This window comes from Pinus tabuliformis, chromosome 1_2 (assembly GCF_031772625.1).
Source record: "Pinus tabuliformis cultivar Carrire ecotype Pingquan chromosome 1_2, CPIR1, whole genome shotgun sequence".
NCBI lineage: Eukaryota > Viridiplantae > Streptophyta > Pinopsida > Pinales > Pinaceae > Pinus > Pinus tabuliformis.
The window spans coordinates 864,346,198-864,367,406 of record NC_142298.1 but is presented as its reverse complement, the minus strand read 5'-3'; the positions used below and the strand labels follow the sequence as shown (position 1 = coordinate 864,367,406).

The 21,209-nt window shown below is 36.0% G+C and overlaps 1 protein-coding gene across 1 annotated transcript; it reads left to right on the top strand.

Moving 5' to 3' along the window:
* Positions 1-3,369: 3,369 nt before the first annotated feature.
* LOC149208661 (putative UDP-glucosyl transferase 73B6) lies at positions 3,370-5,009 on the top strand. The gene has a single exon (XM_089394113.1). The coding sequence runs from the start codon at positions 3,431-3,433 to the stop codon at positions 4,931-4,933; it is 1,503 nt and encodes a 500-aa protein (XP_089250239.1). The 5' UTR covers positions 3,370-3,430; the 3' UTR covers positions 4,934-5,009.
* Positions 5,010-21,209: the final 16,200 nt, after the last annotated feature.

Genomic DNA, 21,209 nt, shown 5'->3' with positions numbered 1-21,209 from the left:
CTTCAGTTAATTGAACCAGCGTGTACACGCTACTGTGTCTAAAGAAACCAGCGTATAACCAGGAAACTTATGATTCAGTTAGTTTATCTTCAGTAAATGCATCAGGACATTATTAACCATATTAAAAGTAAACAGACGTAGTATAACAGATCATCACACAAAAGCCACACACATGAACACCATGATATAAGGTGGAAACCCAATGTGGGTGAAAACCACCTGCTGCAAGTTGTCTCTATCTTTCTTTAATAAGAGCTTCAGTTTACAATCTTTTGTACTGGTGCAGCCTTATACCAGTACGCAGGCTACAACCTGCAGAGGGCTACAACCCTCTCTCGTTCTCCAAACTTCCTTGGAAGGGAGCTCCAACCCCCTTTGCTCTTGTACTAGCTAAGATACTAGTACGTAGGTGCAGGCCTACAATCTTCTTTCCTTCAGGTACCACTTTTCATAAATTTTCAGACTGGATATTCCTGAAGCACAACATTACAATCTGAAGACCACAATTCATTCAACTTTCATAGCAAATTACAAAACAACCAATACTTGCATCAACAATCTCTGAATCACTGAACCACTGATACCCTGTCAAACCCAGTCACCAGAACACAGAGCATACTACAGAACACTGCAATAACAGTCAGACCCAACTGCAAACCCAAAAATCAAGCTTCAAAAGATGAACGCTACTTCAATGAGAGAAACCCGCGTATACACGCTCTTTTAACGAAGACAACCTGTGTACAGATCTAAAAATAAATTCTCTCAACTTGCAGTTGTACCAGACATTAGTTAGATCCAGAACATAACATTGCGTCAGTGTGCAGATCTAGAGATACGAATAATCACCCATATCATAATAGAGCATTTCAAACCATTAGATCCCGATCTGTCCTTAGATCTAGTCTTCCATCAACCGATGTGATCTCTCCTTAGCTTAGATCAAGCAACCCAGAACCTGCATACGAGATCTCTTTCTTTATCAGATATTCAAGACTTTTTCAGTGTTTTTGCCTAATGATCTTCTTCTCCTTATATAGCCTTAGGCCTTGCTCAATACCAAGGGCCAAACCATAGAAATCCAATACCATCAGCTTCAAAACTAGAGATCAACACGTCTGTCGAGATACTTTGGTCCAAAGACATAGGCTCAAGTACCGAGGACTAACTACCACGGACCAAAGGGAAGCTTCTCGACATGCACACCCTTTTCTGTTCATGAATCTGCGTGTATACGCGACTTTATATATATCGAACCTGCGTATCCGCGACTTAGACTATATAGAACCTGCGTGTATACGCAACTTTTGCTTAATGAACCTGCGTATATGAAAATTCTCTTCATACTTGTAGTCTGGACTGAGATCTGTCATCAAAGAGAGTTGCCATCAAGGACAACACTTGGATCGTAGCACCACACCTGTGCCAAAATGCCAACATAGACCATGGGCAATCACAAGTTAAAAAATTTGTGCAATGATAATACCCACTAACAACATAACAGTGAAAGACAACCTCCATGTAGTTGAAAAGAATGCAAATGTAGAGAAGGAAGCTCTCACTAATGAAAGTCATATTAAAGATGTTTTTAACGTGGTTTTTGAATATGCAGGTGTTCAAAATAGCATGGGAAAAGAAGTTGAAAGCAAGGTTGTTAATAAATTTGATGCAGATTTGAAGCTCATTGAAGAATGGATTCAAAAACCAATAGAAAAATTTTAAGTGAGTCTTAGAGTAGTTGAAATAAAAGAATTGAATGAAATGGTGAATAATGATCTTGAGTGTGCAGATTATTGGAAAAAAAAAAACAAGTACTTGATGATGAAAGTGAAAATAATGATATGGATGTTTATGAAGACAAAGATGAATGCATTGAAACCATTTTTCAGCAATGGAGTCAAGAAGAGATAAGATTTTGCTATCAAGAAATATGGCAGAAAGAAAGTCAGGAATATGAAGCGCAAGAAGCAAAGAAGACAGTTTGAAGATGCAATGTTGTGGCAGTAGTCCATGGTTGAACGAATATTTGAAGAGGAAGGTGTACTAGACAAGATTAGATTGTGTTTCAACACAAATTCAAGAAAAGTCGAAGGAAAATTGCAGTAGCGGCAAGTGAAGGAATATGAAGCCTACAACAAGAACTTACAGCAGAGAGAAGCAATTTCGAGGATATAAAATTGGAAGAACAGAAAAAGAAAATGCAGAATTGTGAATGTCTTGAGTCATTGTAAGTCTAGCTGAGACATAGACCACCAGGGATGTTTGAATGATAATTGAGTCAAGTTAAGTTATGTTGAGCCATGTTTTAGTTTAGGAGTCGTAATTAAGGGGAAATGTTAAAATAAGATAATTACTCCTGCATGAGGAGTTGGCTAAACATAGAGAATCAGTGGAGTGATTGAGTGTTTGAATGTTGAGTCTAGTCGAGTTAAGTGATAAACGACTTTTAGTGTGTGGTTGCATGTCAGGATATTTTAGGCAAGTCACTAATTAGAAAACGATAAATAACCTTCACTGGGAAGAATTAAGTTTTGTGTAATCAATAAAAAAACCGCATCTGGTGTGATTTGTGTGTGAATTTATGCTTTGTTTCCTCTGTGTTTCCAACAAATTAACAACTATAACTTGGATTTACATAATTTCTTCAAATTTTTTAAGATTTTCCATGACTATACCTTTTGATCGGTATTTGAAATTCAGAGGTTCATATTCGGCGTCGAGGTGGGGTTAGATATGCGTCCGAGTTATCTTATCGTATCAAAAAGATATGCTTACCCATTGATCTACGTCCACTTCAAAAATTTATTTTAATGTCTATTGGGCTTGGGCTAAAATAACATAGAAAAAGAAATTTATAATGAAATTGTGCGAAAGAGGTAGTTGAAATTCAGAGGTTCATATTCGGCTCCGAGAAGGTGGGTTTAGATATGCGTCCCAGTTGTCTTATTGTATCAAAAAGATATGCTTACCCATTGACCTTCGTGCACCACAAAAATGTCTATTGGGCTTGGGCTAAAATAACATAGAAAAGGAAATATTATAATGAAATTGTGGGAAAGAAGAATATGAAATTATTTTAATGTTTACTAATTTAAAGATAACATATAGGAAAGAAAACGAATTATTCTCTTTACCAATTTACCAGTAAGAATATGGTCCACGGGGTTCCTTTTAAGTATGGTTCTGCACGACCGGTGGGACTGTCAGACATAACTAATAATTACATAACGACCCTTTTAAGTCTGGTACTGCATGCCCCGTGGGACTGTCAGACAACCAATAGTTACATGACTGCGATGGTTCCAACGCATAATAATTATATATAGTCCACTCCGATTGTTTCAAGTTTCAACCTCGGTTCCAGAAAGGCTCGTTGCAGCTTTCAGCAAGTCACCTTTGACGCATCATTCATCGTGTTTCTGTTTTCCTGATGGCAGAAAGCAAACCCCATGTAGTTTTGGTTCCATCGTTGGGGAAGAGCCATCTCATTCCATTCATGGAACTAGCCGAGCTGCTCGCCTCGCAACATCTCTCGATATCGTACATAACAACTCCGGGAAACGCTAAAGAGCTCCAGCCTAGGGTCCATGGCTCGAATATGGAAATCCGTCTGGTATCTCTGCCCTTGCCTCCCATCGACGGAGTGCCCCCGGGAACAGACACCATGGACGGCATTTCTTTTCATGTCGCCGGGATACTCATGTCTTCGTTGCACAAGTTGGCAGGGCCGTTCGAGAAATGGCTCGATGAGCAGATATTTACTATTAATGACAACACCCAGGGGGTTCCCGATTCTTTTCCTCCTCCGGTCTGTATTATCAGTGACATATTGATGGGATGGGTGCACGGCTCTGCCTCCAAATTCGGGATCCCCACCGTGGTATTCCACACTGCGGGAGCGTTCGGTCATTCTGTTTTGCACTCCATGCTTACCTATACGCCGCAGAAGAACGTGGACGGAAATGATGGGTATTTTGGTGTTCCTGGGCTGAGTTTCGACCTCAAGCTGCGCAAGTCAGACCTGCCCCTGATGATGCGAGATCCGGGTTCGGATCCCTTCGACGAATTCCTTCGGGAGGAGATCAAACAGAGCATGGAGGGATGGGGTATACTTATTAATACGTTTTACGAGCTCGATTCCTTGGGAATCGATCACATGAGGACCCTGACGGGAAGGCCCGTGTGGAGCGTCGGTCCCATTCTCTCTCCTAGTGTTTTCGAAGACACGGGGATCGATCACAAGAGTATGAACAGCCGGGGTAAGGCGGCGGACATTACCGAGGACGAGTGCTTGAGGTGGCTGGATTCTCAGAATCCCCAGTCCGTAGTGTTTGTGTGTTTCGGGAGCTACTGTAGTCTGAACGAGAAGCAAATCCGTGCGGTGGCTGCGGGGTTAGAGGCGAGCGGGCAGCCTTTCATGTGGGTCATCAGATGTCTTCACACAGAGACCAAACCCACAGGGACTGACGTGGGGCTGCCGGAGGGATTCGAGGAGAGGATCGGAGAGAGGGGGCTGATTATATGGGGTTGGGCGCCTCAGCTACTCATTCTCTCGCATCCTTCCGTGGGCGCATTCCTGAGTCACTGTGGGTGGAACTCTACATTGGAGAGCGTGAGCCTGGGAGTCCCTATGATGACATGGCCCATGTTTGCCGAACAGTCATTTAACTCCAAGTTCCTAGTAGAAAGCTTAGGGATTGGCATCCAGATATGCTTGGACATAAGCAGCGTGCCCGATGAAGAGGAAGTAAGAAAAGCAGTCACCCTTCTTCTGGCGGAGGAAGAAGGAAAAAGCATGAGGAGGAGAGCTCAAGAGCTGAGGAAGCTTGCCAAAATAGCGGTAGATAAAGCGGGTTCTTCATATACTAACTTGAGATGTTTTGTTGAAGAAATGCAAAAGCTGCAGGCTGCAAAAACTGATGTTAATGTTTAATCACAGTCAGTGACGATGAATTGTAGTTTGTGTAGTTTTAATCTTATTGTCAAGATACCCACAAGATGTCATGTGCAAACGAGCAACGTTCTAAATGTAAGTTGATATAATCCTCGGAACTGTGTCCCTGTTGAAATAAGTTAATTACTTTTGCATGAGAGGTTTGTAAAACTAGAGAGTCATTGTTGAGGGTTGAGGGTGGAGTGATTCACTGTTGAGTTAAGTAGAATTAAGTGATAGACGATTTTTAGTGTGTGGTTACATGTGGTTGCACATCAAGGCGAGTGGCTAGCTGAAAAATGATAAATACTTTTCATCAGGGTCATTGTAAACATCATATTTTGTGATCAATAAAAGCACTGTGTGAATTTGTGTTTTATCTCCTCCACCTTTCAAGAGTCCTACACTATTGATATAATGTTGATTTTAGTTGTACTTTCTTTTTTCTTACAATATTTATGACATTTTGAGCTATTAAATCATGTCCTTCTATTAAAAATCCAAGCTATTAATGTCTTTGTAAAACTGAAATTGAAAGATTTATAGTGGAATCTATTGGAAAACATTAATTCCAACTACCATGTGCATTCAATGCGTTGTCTAGTTTCTTCTGGAGAGTTCACGAAAGGGTTTCCAGAATTCAGTTAACTTCTTGAAGAAGCCATTACCATCGACATTCCAGAACCTTCATCACCGTGTATAAAATCATTATTTGGCAATGTAAAATCTAAGCTTGTGCGTTTAGTGTTCTATGTTGCGTTCTCTGATATGGTATTGGAGCTCAGCTGAGCTGTGGGTAGTGACCGAGGAAGATTGGAGTCTGTGGAAGTGTCATCGGACTTCCAGAAGTGCCTGGTGTGTGTGAAGATTGGTGAGGTTGTCTTTTGCTTGCTGAGTGTCAAATTGGTCCGCTGGGTTGAAGAACTAGAGATTGCCCCGGAGTGTTTTGATTGTTGCGGTGTTCTGTGTGGAACTAGAGTTGTGAGAGAGCGGGTTGTTTAAGAGCTATGTGGAGTGAGCGCTGCTATTGGCGCTGATTAGAGAGCATCGGTGCTGGAGAGTAGTGGACTGAAGTGCAGTGTGGCGCGACCAAGTTTGTTGTGAAATCCGATTCAAGATTTTGTTGCTTTACCTATAGCAATTTTTAGTGCAGTGTACTGATCTTATATGCAACTTGTGTGGAGTCAGACAGAATGTGGAGTGTTTGTTCTGAGTGGCTGCTGAGAGTAAGCGTGCTTGATGCTTTGTTTTTCTTTCAATTCTGTATAACTATTCTGTGGCTATTTCAGATCAGATTTAGTGGAATCTGGGCCCCAAATCTCGGCTTGTGGCTGCTGTTTTCTGTTCTTTCTGTGTTGCAAAACAAGAATCTGTTCGTAGCGGGTGAAGGCTCTGGTGAAGGGTGAATTGACTGAAGCTGTTGCGTGCGGAAGATACTGTCGAATGTGATTTCCATGTTCCAGCCACGAAAGGAGGAGAGAGTTGTTGAGTCTTGACCGTGGTTGGGTTTCTGTTTGCAAGAGCCGTTGTTGGAACACCAAGCTTGTATGTGGCCAGCGTGGTGCAGATCATAGCGAAGGTTGTACTTGCTCAGGCCTGGCGAAGTATGGAGTAAAAGCCAACCGTTGTGTGGAGTAAAAGTCGTGTGGCTTGGCGTAGCCTGGCAGTTGAATTTTCTCAAAACCCAGTGTAATGTTCTTTAAATCTGGTGAATGTCTTTTAAATGCTCTTTTTTAACATCGTTGCACGAAGGAAAAAAAGAAAATAAGAAGGATCGATTCAAATAAAATAAAAGAATTTAATACATTTACACGATGGCATTAAAGCTGTGAAAGCACCTGCGTGATAATATTTTGGAGAACTTCGAGTGGGATATTTTTAAGTGGGTTTATTAAAAAATGTTCATTGATATATGGGGAGATATTTATGTTATTCCTTAAAAAATATAATGGATTTGTTTATTGTGAATGGCTCATGGTTTAAAGTGAGAATATGAAAGCATGATTGTTGTTCCAGCTATTAGCTCTATGTTATAATCCTGAGTTTGTTGTTATAGGGTTAGCTTTGCACAGTATGAGTAGTGCCATTGTTGGTGATGCTTGGTGTCTTTCTTTGGAAATTATGTTTGGTATGAATTGAAGTGTCTTGAGAAGCAAAAGCTTATGTTTGGTATGAATTGAAGTGTCTTGAGAAGCAAAAGCTTATTATTTGTTGCAGATTTGGTTCTGTGATAGAGTGATGGGTCAGCGAAAGAGACTCAACCAATTACGGAGAAAATTGAAATACTTGGGGAGAAGGAATGAAATGGCAAAAGCTGCACAAGAATTAGAAATGTTTGCAAAATTTATGCCTAATGAAGATATGAATCAACATGAAGAATTTGAAGGCACTCATCCAATATTGAAGCGATTAATGCCAGTTTTGCCAATTATAAAAATTTTAAGCTTTGGGCAATTAAAATGGAAGAATTACTTGGTTCAGTAGATTTATGGAAATTTGTCCAAGAAACTTCTGTGAATTCGGATGATAAGTGTAGAAGTGCAATAGAATCACTTCTCATTATATTAGCTCTAGATGAAAACATTTTGTCTAGTATTTTACACGAATTTGGTGAAATGCATAATGCAAAAATATTTTGGAATGTTCTTGAAATGAAGTACAATATGGAGAAGAGTGAGAAAGTTGAAAATGATGAAAGTGGTGGTGTTTAAAATGTTGATTGTGTTGAAAGCATCATAACTGGGATCAAGACTGAAAGTATATCTGTAGTTGACAATAGAGTAGCATGTGATAGTGAGAAAATTCCCTGTGATGCAGAAACATATGAAGTAAAATTTGATGATAATTAAGTGTCTCATGAAGAGCGTTCAATCTCATGCAAGAAAAACATCTTACTTTTGAGTTGTTTGGTGAGAAAAGCTGCCTACTTCCATACACAAATCAAATGCAGGACAACATGCTTGCAGCAACAGAATTGACTAAAGAGGTTGAAGACATGAACAGGGAAAATTTTAAGAAGCCCCCCTAAATTTATAAATATAATAAATGGGCGAATCTCCGTGGTATATAGGAAAAATGGAAGGCGATTTTATCAATAATATAATATGTATATATAATTTTTTGGCGAATCTCTCACCAGACATGGCGAATATTTTACTCAATTATAAAATCTTAAATATTCTCAATTATAAAATCTTGTAAGATCTTGGCGAGTCTTTCACTAAATAATAAAACTTTGTAAAGTCCTAGTGAATCTTAGCATATGCTACACGCTGGTTTAATTCCCCCATTTAAATAGGCTACATACCAAGTGAATACCACGGGTCAATACCATGTGCCATTTTGGTGAATACCATGGGTCAATACCATGTGCCATTTTTATTTTTATTAATTCTAATATTAGGGTTAATAATGGTTTTTTTCATGGTATTAATAACAATCTAGTCCATGGTATTTGTCCCATAGTATTTTGGCCATAGGTTTCACCTAAATATAACCCATTTTTTGAGTGTTCGTAAATATAAGGTGACTTATGGAGTAAATATAAAAAATGTTTTATTTGTTTACCATACCTCTCGTTTATTTCTATTTTTATTAATTTACCATACCTCTTTTACAAATATGGTATTTGGCCCATAGGATTCACTTAAATAAAACCTCTTTCTTGAGCCTTCATAAATAGAACGAGGGTTATGGACTAAATATAAAAAGAGGTTTTATTTATTTACGATACGTCTAGTTTATTTATATTTTTATTTATTTACCATATCTTTTGAGTAAGTATAAAAAGACGTTTTATTTATTTACCATACCTCCACTTTACTTATATTTTTATTTGTTTACATCGTTACATGTATATAAGGTGACTTATGAAGTAAATATAAAAAATGTTTTATTTATTTACCATACCTCTCATTTATTTATATTTTTATTAATTTACCATACCTCTTTTATAAATATGGTATTTGGCCCATAGGATTCACTTAAATAAAACCTATTATTGAAAATGGGCGAATGGAAGGTTGTAAGTCCTAATTTAAAGGGCTAAATTTACCTTTTTTACCCTCTCCCTTAAAATAAGGTGGGCTATTTGAGGTGATTTGTAAAAATGTACTATGATACAAAATATTCGCCCACTAAAAATTTAAAACCCCTTAATTTCGCCAAAGGGCGAACATTCGCCCCTAAAATTATCCTTGGACATGAATCAACCAGCTATGTCAGCAAAGAAAAATGAAGGAAGCAAAGTTCTCTTCAAAGAGCACGATGACAAGAATCAGTATGGTTACCTTTATGAATCTAATATTGTTTTTAAGTGTGCAGATATTGACAGCCAAGAAGAAGCAATAAAAAAAGAAATTGCAAGTATTAAGGACAAGCATAAGTCTCAAGACCATGCAACAATATTGAATACAAAGAATGTTAATCCACAATGAAGAAAGGAGAAGCTCCATCACTATTTTATGACAAGAAAAGTGGCAAGAAAAGTGAAGATGAAGTTGCATCAACAAATGAACAAGCATGGACCCTTTAGCAAGAAGGAAAAAATGAAAGATGTGTTATCAAATCATGTGTTGTAGAAAATCTAGATTATGTTGTAAGCCTAGCCGAGACTTAGACCAGCAGGCATGTTAATTGAGAGTATGCTTACAATGTCTTATATATTGTGCTATAGTGTATTTTGTGTGTTTGTCATATGGTTGGAATTAAGGGGGTGTGTTGGAAAACATTAATTCCAACCGCCATGTGCATTCAATGCGTTGTCTAATTTCTGTCTAGTTATTCAATGCGTTGTCTAGTTTCTGTCTAGTTTCTTCTGGAGAGTTCAAAAAAGGGTTTCGAGAGCTTAATTAGCTTCCTGAAGAAGCCATCACCATCGACATTCCAGAACCTTCATCACCATGTATAAAATCATTATTTGGCAATGTGAAATCTAAGCTTGTGTGTTTAGTGTTTTATGTTGTGTTCTCTGACAGGATTAGAGTATTATATATATATTAGTCTTGTGGTTACCATTTTAAATGTAGTCATCTTATGGTCCACTCGATGAATTACGAGCAGTGCAGATGCACAATATCATAGCCTCATTTGTTGCACCATATATATAACACTATGTTGCCAGGAAACGTGGGTTCGGGGATGGGGACGGGGACGACATTTTTGGAAACAGGGTGCATGGGTTCGTCGGGTAATATAATAATATTAAATTTTAATAATTATATTTTATAAATTATAAATTTATAAATTATAATTAATAATATATGAAATTTGAATTTGTATATTTTTTCAACTTTAAAGTTTAAACAAGAAAACTTTAATCATTTAAACATGCACATCATTGAACATTCAACATTCACCAAAAAATTGTTCATTGTTTACATATTAACATGAATCATGATATATGTCCATTGTCATACTACATTCAAAATTTGCCTTAAGGCATCTTCAAAAGCCCCTGGTTTTGGGGTGAGTTTGCCACTTTCTTACATCTTGGTTTTTGGAGTTTACTAATAACCGGTTTGTCATTTCAATCTTTATCTGGATGCCCCTGCACAATTACCCTCTCCTTATTAGGAATATACGAATATAAGAGTAAGCATTCTCTTGCTTTGGAATCTGCAATGTAACAGTGAGTTGGAAATGCTCTGGAGGTAATTTCTAGACCTTGACATTAGCGTGATCCAAAAGTACATCATCGCTTGTGCCAACATATGAGTAAAAGTTGACTAGAGTCCAGCTCACTTAGAGAGTCATTTTAAAGTGAATTTGAGTCCAAGTCTCCAAAGCATCATTTTGAAGTGGAATGATTGTAGTCAAATCTATGTCAACTGACAAAGGAAGGATGCTTGTACCAAGGTTAGCATCTCAGATCTCACTAGGAAGAAAAGTAAACACTAACAATGCCTGAGATTGAATATGACTCCTAAGGCAATTTGAAAGAAGGAAGCGAGATACTCAGAACCAGGTGTTTTAATAATGTGCTAAGTTTCTCCTTTTAATCAACAAACAGCCATCTGACTACAGTGGTATAAACTGAAGCAAACCCCATATGCATGTTATTCCTACAATTCGAGCTTCAGGGATGAAGCAGTGGCATGATTTAGACGATTATGATCCAGAGCAAAGACCCCCCCTTCAACCAATTCTAATGAAGTACAAGAATAAGTTTCACTGTAACTTCCACCAACCCTACATCATTCAATCATGCAAAGATTTACTCCCGCTACACACATATAAAATATTTAAGATCCTTAAAGGAGAAGATGCAGTGTATATCAGTGATCTGTAGGCTACATTAGGCATAGTTGTTTTTAGCTATTTTGATTCAAACCCGGAAACCCAATTTTAAAAATCAGACACCTAATCTGGGTCTGTTATACTCACAAACCAAATCATGAATATTGTCATGTACATTCTCCATTTGATAATGTAATTCTTTGTTAATTTTATTGATTCAAATTTCAAAATCAAGATGTCATACAAATTACAATAAAGATTTTCCTTGGGATTGCCCAATCACTTTTTATCGAAGACACTACTTTATAAGAAAAAAACTGCCACGAATTTCTTGAGCAAAGTAAAAGTATATGTATATAATAATATATTTAATTACACAAAATATACAAATTTAAACAAATTTGCTTTTGCAGGTATAGTTTCCGTCTGTTGACAGGAAAATCAAGAATAATATGAACATAGTTGTTACACTGCAAAACCGCATACCCTCAACTCAAAGCATACATTCCAGGGATGTCAAAAGGAAGTTGAGTGCGAAGCATTGAAAGATGAGAAGGATTTTTTCACAGAAGACATCTTTGTTGATGGGAAAATCAAGAACAATATGAACATAGTTATTACACTGCAAAATTGCATACCCTCAACTCAATTCCATAGATATTACATAGTGATTATGAAGAACCCGAAGAACCCAAAGAACCCAAAGAACCCATTAGAGGAAAAGAACCCAAATTTTATTTTTGAAGAACCCGGTTCTTCATGTAAGAACCTGGTTCTTCTGGGTTCTTCTGGGAAGAACCCGTACCCGAATTCGGTACTTGGGTGCTGGAACCCAAGACGGGTTCGAGAACCCCACCCCGGATGCGGGAACCCGTGCAACATAGATATAACATGTAAAGGATTGGTGCATCTTGGCTAAGCCTTTACAAAAAACCATAAGCAAGGTTTACCTACTCAAGAACATGTGGCAAGAGATGAGAGCCTCAGTGGTCATGTGAACCGCTTATGCAATGCCAGACATCACAAACCTATAGACGAGTAGGATTCCCTATTATGAATGAGGAAAATGACATAGCATATAAGTTTCTGTTGAAGTGTTAAAACCTTAGCTACCACTCACTCAGTGAGCAAACCCATTGTGAACAGAGTACGGAATACTCCAGGAAAAGATAGCATGGCCTACCAGTAGCACACTATCGACTAGCGTTACAACTCATGTTCCGAGTCTGACAAGGACTAGCATGTATAGTCGAAGCCCGAAGTTGCCGACGCTCTAACAATACATAAATGCCCTACTAACATCGCACTAATAGTTATACATAAATACCTTTCTAACAGCGCACTGTCAGCTAATGGAACAACTGACATTCTCACTCTGACCAGAACCACATGTATATTTCTGAGTTTATTGGCTGCATATATTTATTGTTTTAGATTTAGTACTTGTTTAAATCTAAAGGTGTACATATACAATCTTATAATATTTATTTTTAGATTTAGTACTTGTTTAAATCTAAAGGTGTACATATACAACCTTACAGCGTTAATGGTTCTATAGCATGTTAAATATTGGTTGCAATGTATATTTACATATTCTTGAGCCATAAGTTGATGAACCCTTAAAAATATTTAATTAGTGATCCTCAACTTTTTTTATTTGGCAGTTTTTTCTTTGTCAGAGTTTTGAAACAAGTAGAAAAGCTTCTTTGCTTGTATGTTGTCATGTATGAAATTTGAAGTAGAAAGGCTTTTTTGCTTCTATGCTGTAATGCATGAAATTTGCTCAAACTGGAAACTAAAACTGAAACAATAAATGCCTTAAATCAGCATAGATCCATTTTAAGTACCACTGAACATAAGTTGAGAGGGACCAAATCTCTTCGCGTGTAATTTTTTTTAGAGTGTAAAATACAATGTATTATTTTTTATGGTTTAAATTGTATTTTTGAATGTTAAATAAAATATATATAAAACCAATTAAAAATTTTAACCATAAAAAAATCAATAATAACAAAACTGAAAAAAACTTTAAACAATTTTTCCCACCACATTATCACACTTATGATAATGATAATAAAAATTTTGATGTAAAATGAAATTATAATTATTTTCTTTTCATCCTATAATGTCTTCCGCCTAAAAAACCACTGTAAAAGTAAAAATATATGGAAAATAAACTCAAATAAAACAATGGAATGAACCACTCTTCTACTTAGATAACACCTAAGAAAAAAACACAATAATAATAAATAACTGAAGAAATACTTAACCAAACTCAGCTAACTAAATAAAACAATGGAATGAACCACTCTTCTACTTAGATAACACCTAAGAAAAAAACACAATAATAATAAATAACTGAAGAAATACTTAACTAAACTCAGCTAACTAAACTGAATTCAATAATATCAACCATCAGTGAAATTAATAATTTCAATAATTTTTTCAATGCGATAAACTTTAAAAACTCGCCTGTAACGATGGACATAATTATTACGATTAACTTTATGTCATCGATAATGATGTTCAGCACGTTATTCCATTTAAATATAATAGATTTAGACTAATGAAAGGAATGCATTGGTTTGTTACCGTTTGTAAAAGTTATAAATATTAATTTATAATATATATTAAAATATTTATTTTATTATATAGGTCAGGAATTTTGAAAAATGATAAAAGTTAATTAAATTAAATTAATTATTAATTATTATTATTAATTATTAAGATATATATTTTAATTTATGATTTATCAAATGAGTATAAAATTTTTTAAAGTGTTTTAGAAGTTTTTTTTGAAGTTATTTAACTTATTTATTTATTTAAAATTACATTTTAATTAATAAAAAATAAGAAGTAGTTTAATTGGTTATCTAAATAAATTTTATGTAAATTGAAAAATCTAAAATTCAAATAATATTTAATTTATGGAAAAAGGACAAACAGATTGATCTTAACAATTTTAAACTAATAAATTAAAAAAAAACTTACATATTAAGATAATAAATAATCATTTTTTATATTTTTTATTAGAAAAAAATAATTATTTAAATATATAAATCTGATAATAATAATAGAACTTTTAATAAGAAAAATTTCGGGAAAAAGAGAAATTCGTGCAATGTGTTTTACATTGCGCATCCAAGAATATAGCGCCACAATCCAGGCCCACTGGATTGGATTGGATGTCCAATTTTCCATTTCACAATCCTAACCCATTCAAAACACTGAAAGTGCATATTCGTATTTCGTCTATTCTATATGAAATCTAGAAGACAAAGTAGGTCATCCCTGGCAGATGGCCGACGTGCCTCGACAGATGCCATGCCTGGCACGTTGGTTACCTGCCTCAATATTGAATTCAATGACATCCACTAAGCAGTTGTCTATAACGCGACTTTTTGAAAGTCTTTCCTGCGGGTTTTTCCGGTCGAAATCCGGTAGGAATTTATTGGAATCGCAAGTTTGATAGCTAGTTTCTGTACAATGAAAGCGTCCCGGGGATTTTCGAGGGTGCTGAATCCAAATATGCAGTTAAAAAACCATTTTAACTGCAAGAAATCAAGATTTAACCTCAATTTCTTCCGCCGGATTCCGTCACCGGAATCTCCAAAAAGTCGCATTATAGACAACTCCCATCCACTAATACAGTGCATATTTCGAAATCCCACGAAAAGTAAAAAAAATAATGCAGTGCATAATTAAAATTTAATAATTTTTTTTTGGAATCTTTTAAATTTGTTGTAAGATATTTTGAAAGTTTTTTGATGGGTATTTTTAGTTTAATTTTTATAAAATTTGTAAGGAATTTATTGAAATCAGAAGCTTTATGGTTAACCCGTGCACAATTAAAGTGTCCCAGGGTTTTCAGGACGCTGAATCCATATATACAGTGAAAAAAATTAATTTCACATCAAATTTTTTCGCAAGATTCCAACATCAAAAGTCCAAAAAATCACACTAAAAAAAACTCCCTTTTAAATCACTTCCAACCACTTTTTGACCACACTTTTTGACCAGGATGGAAGGACTGTGGAACTTGAAGAACACGCAGACAGTGCAACAAAGATGGAGACAATGGTAATGGAAGTAGCTTTTCGCCCTTTGTTCTTCTTTAGAAACACGACCGCCAATATAGGATAACTAGTTGTTCACATTATGAAGCTGCACAAAAGTAACTGCAAAATTATCCTTTCAAAAGCCGTAATCCTTCTCTCAAGATTCCTGCCAATCCACTCACCAATGATATCAAGTTTATTAGTGCCAAAGTTGCTGGTGGAACAAAACAGATGAGATGCCAAACCAAACTCGAGCATTTCGTCCTCGTGTCTTTTGGCTGCATCGCTATCCTCTACTTTGTTTGTCACATGGAAACCTACCTCTGATACACCAAACATCTTGCAAGAAACTTGGATTAAAGCTAGAAAAAGAAAAAATAAAATGGGATGGCATTCTTTTAATTAGGTAAATCCCTTGTGGGTTATACCAACTCTTAAATGAATCTCGAATCTACACAAAGTCAATCAGATTCTAATCATATGTAAATCTATTGTTCAGGTATATGCACGTTAATATAGCATAAAGCACATTTAGCTTTAGCTAGTTTTAGTGAGCCTTAGTGCTTGCATTTGGTGTACATGCACATTAACATAGTATAAAACGCACTTAGCTTTAGTTAGCTTAGTACTTTCATGTAGTGTACATGCACATTAACATATCATAAAGTACAATTAAAGTTAGTTAGCTTTAGTGCTTGCGTGCAGTTAAGCTTAACTTAGCCTCTTTATGTATTCACTATTGAATATACATAATTCATTCTATCTTCCAATGTTTCTCAATTCTTGCAAGTTAATGCAATTATTCTCTAGCTGGGTCTTTACCTGTGCCGACTGTAATAATTTAAGATGGTATGAGAGTGACAAGGGGCTTGTAGAAGATGCGTGATTTTTTTTTTGCAACATATGAAGATCAAAGACTTGAAAACTATTGGGAGATTGAAAGTGCCATAATTTTCCACAAATCGAAAGTGCTCTAAACTATCATGGAATTGAATGGTGAAATAATGGAACTCCCAACTACTTCCATTCTCACTCTATATAATTACTATGAATGTAAGTCAATATTTTTTTTTATCTTACGAGAAAAGGCTTGTAGCAGATAGTCATGGGAATTGAGACAGAACTAATGTTAGAGGATGAGAAGTTTGATTGGCTTAATAGACCCGACATGGATTATGGAATTTTGTGTCTATCTGTGTCTCATGATATTCTTTAGGAGAATATAGATATTGAATCACCACACGAAATTTAGACTACATTGAAAGGATTATGTGGTGATGAAGATGATATAGCATAATACCATTTGGAGACAAAGAACTCGATCTATCATAGCATTCATGAAATTGGTGAAGACTTCTTCAATAATGTGGACAAATATTCTCGAGACAAAGTTGCACATGAAGATTCTCATTCTTCTATTATTGATGAAGTTGTCGCAGATGATAATTTTATCCTATCTAATAATGAACATGTCGCACATGAGGAAATCTCTTCCTTCACTAGCGACAAAGACTCAACTACAAATGAAGACACTACTTTCAAAAACATAGAAGAGGACTTTGATTCCTCTACTATTGGAAATGTTGATGATGTAGATCTGATGAGGTCTCAATTTGATGATGCCCCACATGCACTCTCAGTCGCAGAGCCATGCATCCCCATGCATACATCCAAGGAGGCATCTATAACACCATGAATGCATCCACAAAGGCATATCTAAAGCCATGAGTGAATCCCTAGAGACAGGAATGACCATGCATGCATATATGGTACATGCATCTGATCGTCAAACACATGTTGAAGTTGTAGGGAATCCATATTGTCATGCAACCAAGGGTAAGGAGAATTTGTCCTTGTCCAGGCATGGGAGTTGATACCTCTACTTCTGAAAAGGAAGTTTTTTCCCAAGATCCATTTGTAGAGGAGGCCACTTTTGATATTTACTTAGTTTGGGATCTATTGCCATTTTCTCATCAAACAAGAAGTAGGCTACCATTTCTTGATCATAAGTAGATGGCGGAAATAGAGGAGCAATAATTGGCGCCATTTAGGTCATTTGGTTGCAACATTTCCTTTCCGATCTTAGTTTCATTGTTCATTATTCAATTGTCATATGGCGTGACAATGTTAGGCCCTTATACTACTAGTATAACCCCTTATTGTTATTAGTACAACCCCCTTATTATATTGTTGTACCCATGTAGTCCTCGTATTGTTATAATTGTGCCCCATAGAAGCCCACTATTGTTATTATTGCGCCCTTACATTATTATTGTTATTTCGGATTTGATTATATTATGACCCCTCAGAATCTTATATACAGAAAGGAGGTCTTGTCATTTGTATCATCTAAGAATTGTTCATTTGTGTAATGTAAAGGAGGTTGCCCCCTCGAAGAGGCTTATTTCTAAGGCATTCATCTATCTCTTATACCTTTTTGGTGAGCTGGTTTCATAACATTTGGTATCAGAGCTTTGGATTCTACGGTTTCGCTGCTCCAAACAGGTCATCGTGGAATTCTCTCTATAAAAAAATTTCTGCGATGTTTCAGAAGCTAACACAAAAACCCATTTGAGATGAACTCAAGCTGAACTTCGAGTCCAAATTTTAGATCTTGTCTCGCTATAGTTTCGGAAATATGATTTGAGGAAATTAGGGTTTTTGCAAGCTCTAGAATTTCATCTAAAATAGGTCATTGTGGAATTTTCTCTATAACGTTTTCGCTACGAAGTTTCAGAAGCTAAAACAAAAACGCATTTGAGAAGAAATTGGTCTGAACCTTGGGTCCTAATTTCAGATATTGGCTTGTTATATATTCAGATATATGATCTGAGGAAGTTAGGGTTTTTGCACACTCCCGAATTACGTCCTAAATAGTTGACCTTGGGAAAATCGTCATAACTTTCTCTCTGAGCATCATATTGATATTTCGTAAGAAGTTACAGAAAGAGGATGGACTGCATTTTGTTTGGGTATAATTTTCAGAACCTAAGGTTGAAACAATGACACGTGGAACTTCGTACAAGTTTACTCTATTGAACTAGTCTATAATTAGGTCATTGTGGGAGATTAGGAATAAATATTTCTGCACGAATCCAATTAAGATCAGACTGGTGGCATTGGAAAGAGGACACAGAGGGCTACTGCAGGTCTTAATTTCAGAACTGAAAGAGCCAAAATTACAGAGTTACAGTCATTTCAAGATTGAGCTCCTAAAATCAAGAAAATACGATATGAGGAAGTTTGATGCCAAGGATATGGTAAATTGGATACTACAGATGGAGAAATATTTTGATCTACATGGTGTAACGCTATTACAAAAGGTACATATTGCATCTTCATATTTAGAACCGGGTCAATTTTTATGGTATAAAGGGCATTGTTTTGTGCTATTTCTATTATACAACCAAATTGAATAAACGAAGCAAGGGATGAATGGAATAATGACGAAGAAGTGTGGCCTCTCATTCAAAAGTTGCAGAAGATCCCAATTCAAACAATATTGCTAGAACTTGATGAGGAAGGAAAAATCATATTGGAACCTGGTGCAGTCACAGAAGCAAGAACCTGACAGCTATGAAATCGATCAATTTGAGAGTATTTCATCAAGTGGAAGAACTTACCCGATGAAGATTCCACATGGGAGGATAAGAATTTTATACAGAAGAATCAAGAACTACTCAAGCATTGAGGACAACACTTTTTGAAGGAGAGGGGCATGTTAGGTCCCTATACTACTAGTATAACCCCTTATTGTTATTAGTATAACTTGCTTATTATATTATTGTGCCCATGTAGTCCCCATATTGTTATTATTATGCCTAATAGAAGACCACTATTGTTATTATTGTGCCCTTACATTATTATTGTTATGTTGGCTCTGATTATATTATGACACCTTAGACTCCTATATATAGAAAGGAGGTCTTGTCATTTGTATCATCATAGAATTGTTCATTTGTGTAACGTAAAGGAGGTTTCCCCCTCGAAGAGGCTTATTTCAAAGGCGTTCATCTATCTTTTCTATATTTTTGTGATCTGGTTTCATAACAGACAATTAGAGTACAATGAAGTTTTGCAAAGTTCCAGTGCAGTGACAGCGGACAAAACATATTGAGATACACATGCACTACATCATAGGATTGATTCATGATGGGATCATCAATTTGCAATATTGTTCTAGTTCTGAGAATATTGTCGACATCTTCACGAATAATTTCACTGAGTAGAAGTTTCACTTTATGTGAGATCGTCTTGGGGTGAAGGACACAACTACCTGGTAGTTGTCTTTTCTTTTAGCTTTGCATTGTATTTTGAGGGGGGGTTTTATTCCCACCAGATTTTCCCTTTTTTATCTTTCTTGCATTTTACATGGATACCTAAAATTCCATTTTTGCAGGGACTCATTCATCTTTCTTCATGCTCACCTAAGTTATTCTTAAGTGGGGGTGTTTGTGTATATGCATATTAACATAGAATAAATCACGCTTAGCTTTATTTAGTTCTATTTAGCTTTAGTTAGTTTCAGTGCTTGCATGTGGTGTACATGCACATTAACATAGCATAAAAAACACATAGCTTTAGTTAGATTTAGTGTTTGTATGTGGTGTACATTCACATTAACATAACATAAAGCACACTTAGTTTTAGTTAGATTTAGTGCTTGCATGTAGTTAAGCTTAAATTACCTGCTTTGTGTATTGATTCTCTCATCACTATTGAATATACAAAATTCATTCTCTCTTCCAATTTTCCTTAATTCTTGAAGTTTATGGAATTATTCTCTAACTAAGTCCTTACCTATGTAATTTCAAATAATTAAACAAGGAGGAACCATGGATTCAAATCCAATACATTTGTAGAAACCTATAATCTTCAGTAATGAAAATGAGGAATTCCCAAATGATGTGTTATTTGATTTTCTCTTGGTTTCTAATGTAGAAATATGGAAGAATTTGATGTGGAAAATATTGCCTTGGAAAATAATGATAAATTGTCAAAGAAGAATAGGGCATGAAGTAAACCTTAGAAAAGTGTGTATAAAGAAGAAAGAGCCCATATAGAATGGCAAGTGTAATGCATACACTCACTATACATGTCCGTTGAATCCCATAAACATATGGACCAATCTGACTCAAGATAAAATACAGGTATTTGGCACTCCACCTTTCGATTTGAATGAGTGTATCATTCAAGTTCACCGATGTTCTGCTAACAAATTCTTTTCACCAGAGTGCAGTAAATTGATTTCTAGCCTTTAAACTATATAACAAAACCTCTCAATCCATCTTCCACAACAAATCCATAAATCAGGCCAACCAAAAATTTTTGAAGCTTAATTTCATCAATATATACACGATATGAAATTAAAGGAGAGCTAAAACTAAATATGCAAGTTGGATTTTCCTTTTTCCCCCACATGTTTCTCTCCTCCTATGTGCACTTGGAAAGATCCTGTGCATCATTCAATATCTTCGATCCACTTGATTGAGTTTTTGAACTAAAAAAGTTTTTAAGTGATTTGGAGGACATATGATTCATTCACTCCAGCATAAAACATCTTGACCATGAATGCATCCAGACCCTGCGTATAGGGGACCTTTGATGCCATTCATTCCTTTAAATTTGAACTGGAAGTGGCAATTTCCCGGTAAGGTTCAATGCACAGTTGTATAAATTTAGAGACCACAGGTCAAAGGTACAAATAATACTCACATAGAAAGCCCTCAAGTGATCATTTTCATATAGATAATTCTTTTTGATGTCATGAAACCCTCGAGGAAATTGGACATAGGAAAATTGGTGACTTATTTTTCCATTTTAATGTTGATTGTGGACCTAGAATATTCTGGGATTTGTCAAACATGGGCGAGGTCAAATGCGGATTCCCAAAATATTCTAGGATACAACATACATGGGCAAGGTCAAATAATTGACCTCACGCATATCCGTTGGATCCCAAAATATTACGGGAGTCTGCA

What these genes read in the sequence shown, in the direction of transcription:
- LOC149208661 (XM_089394113.1), top strand. Translation starts at nt 3,431, where the DNA reads ATGGCAGAAAGCAAACCCCATGTAGTTTTGGTTCCATCGTTGGGGAAG.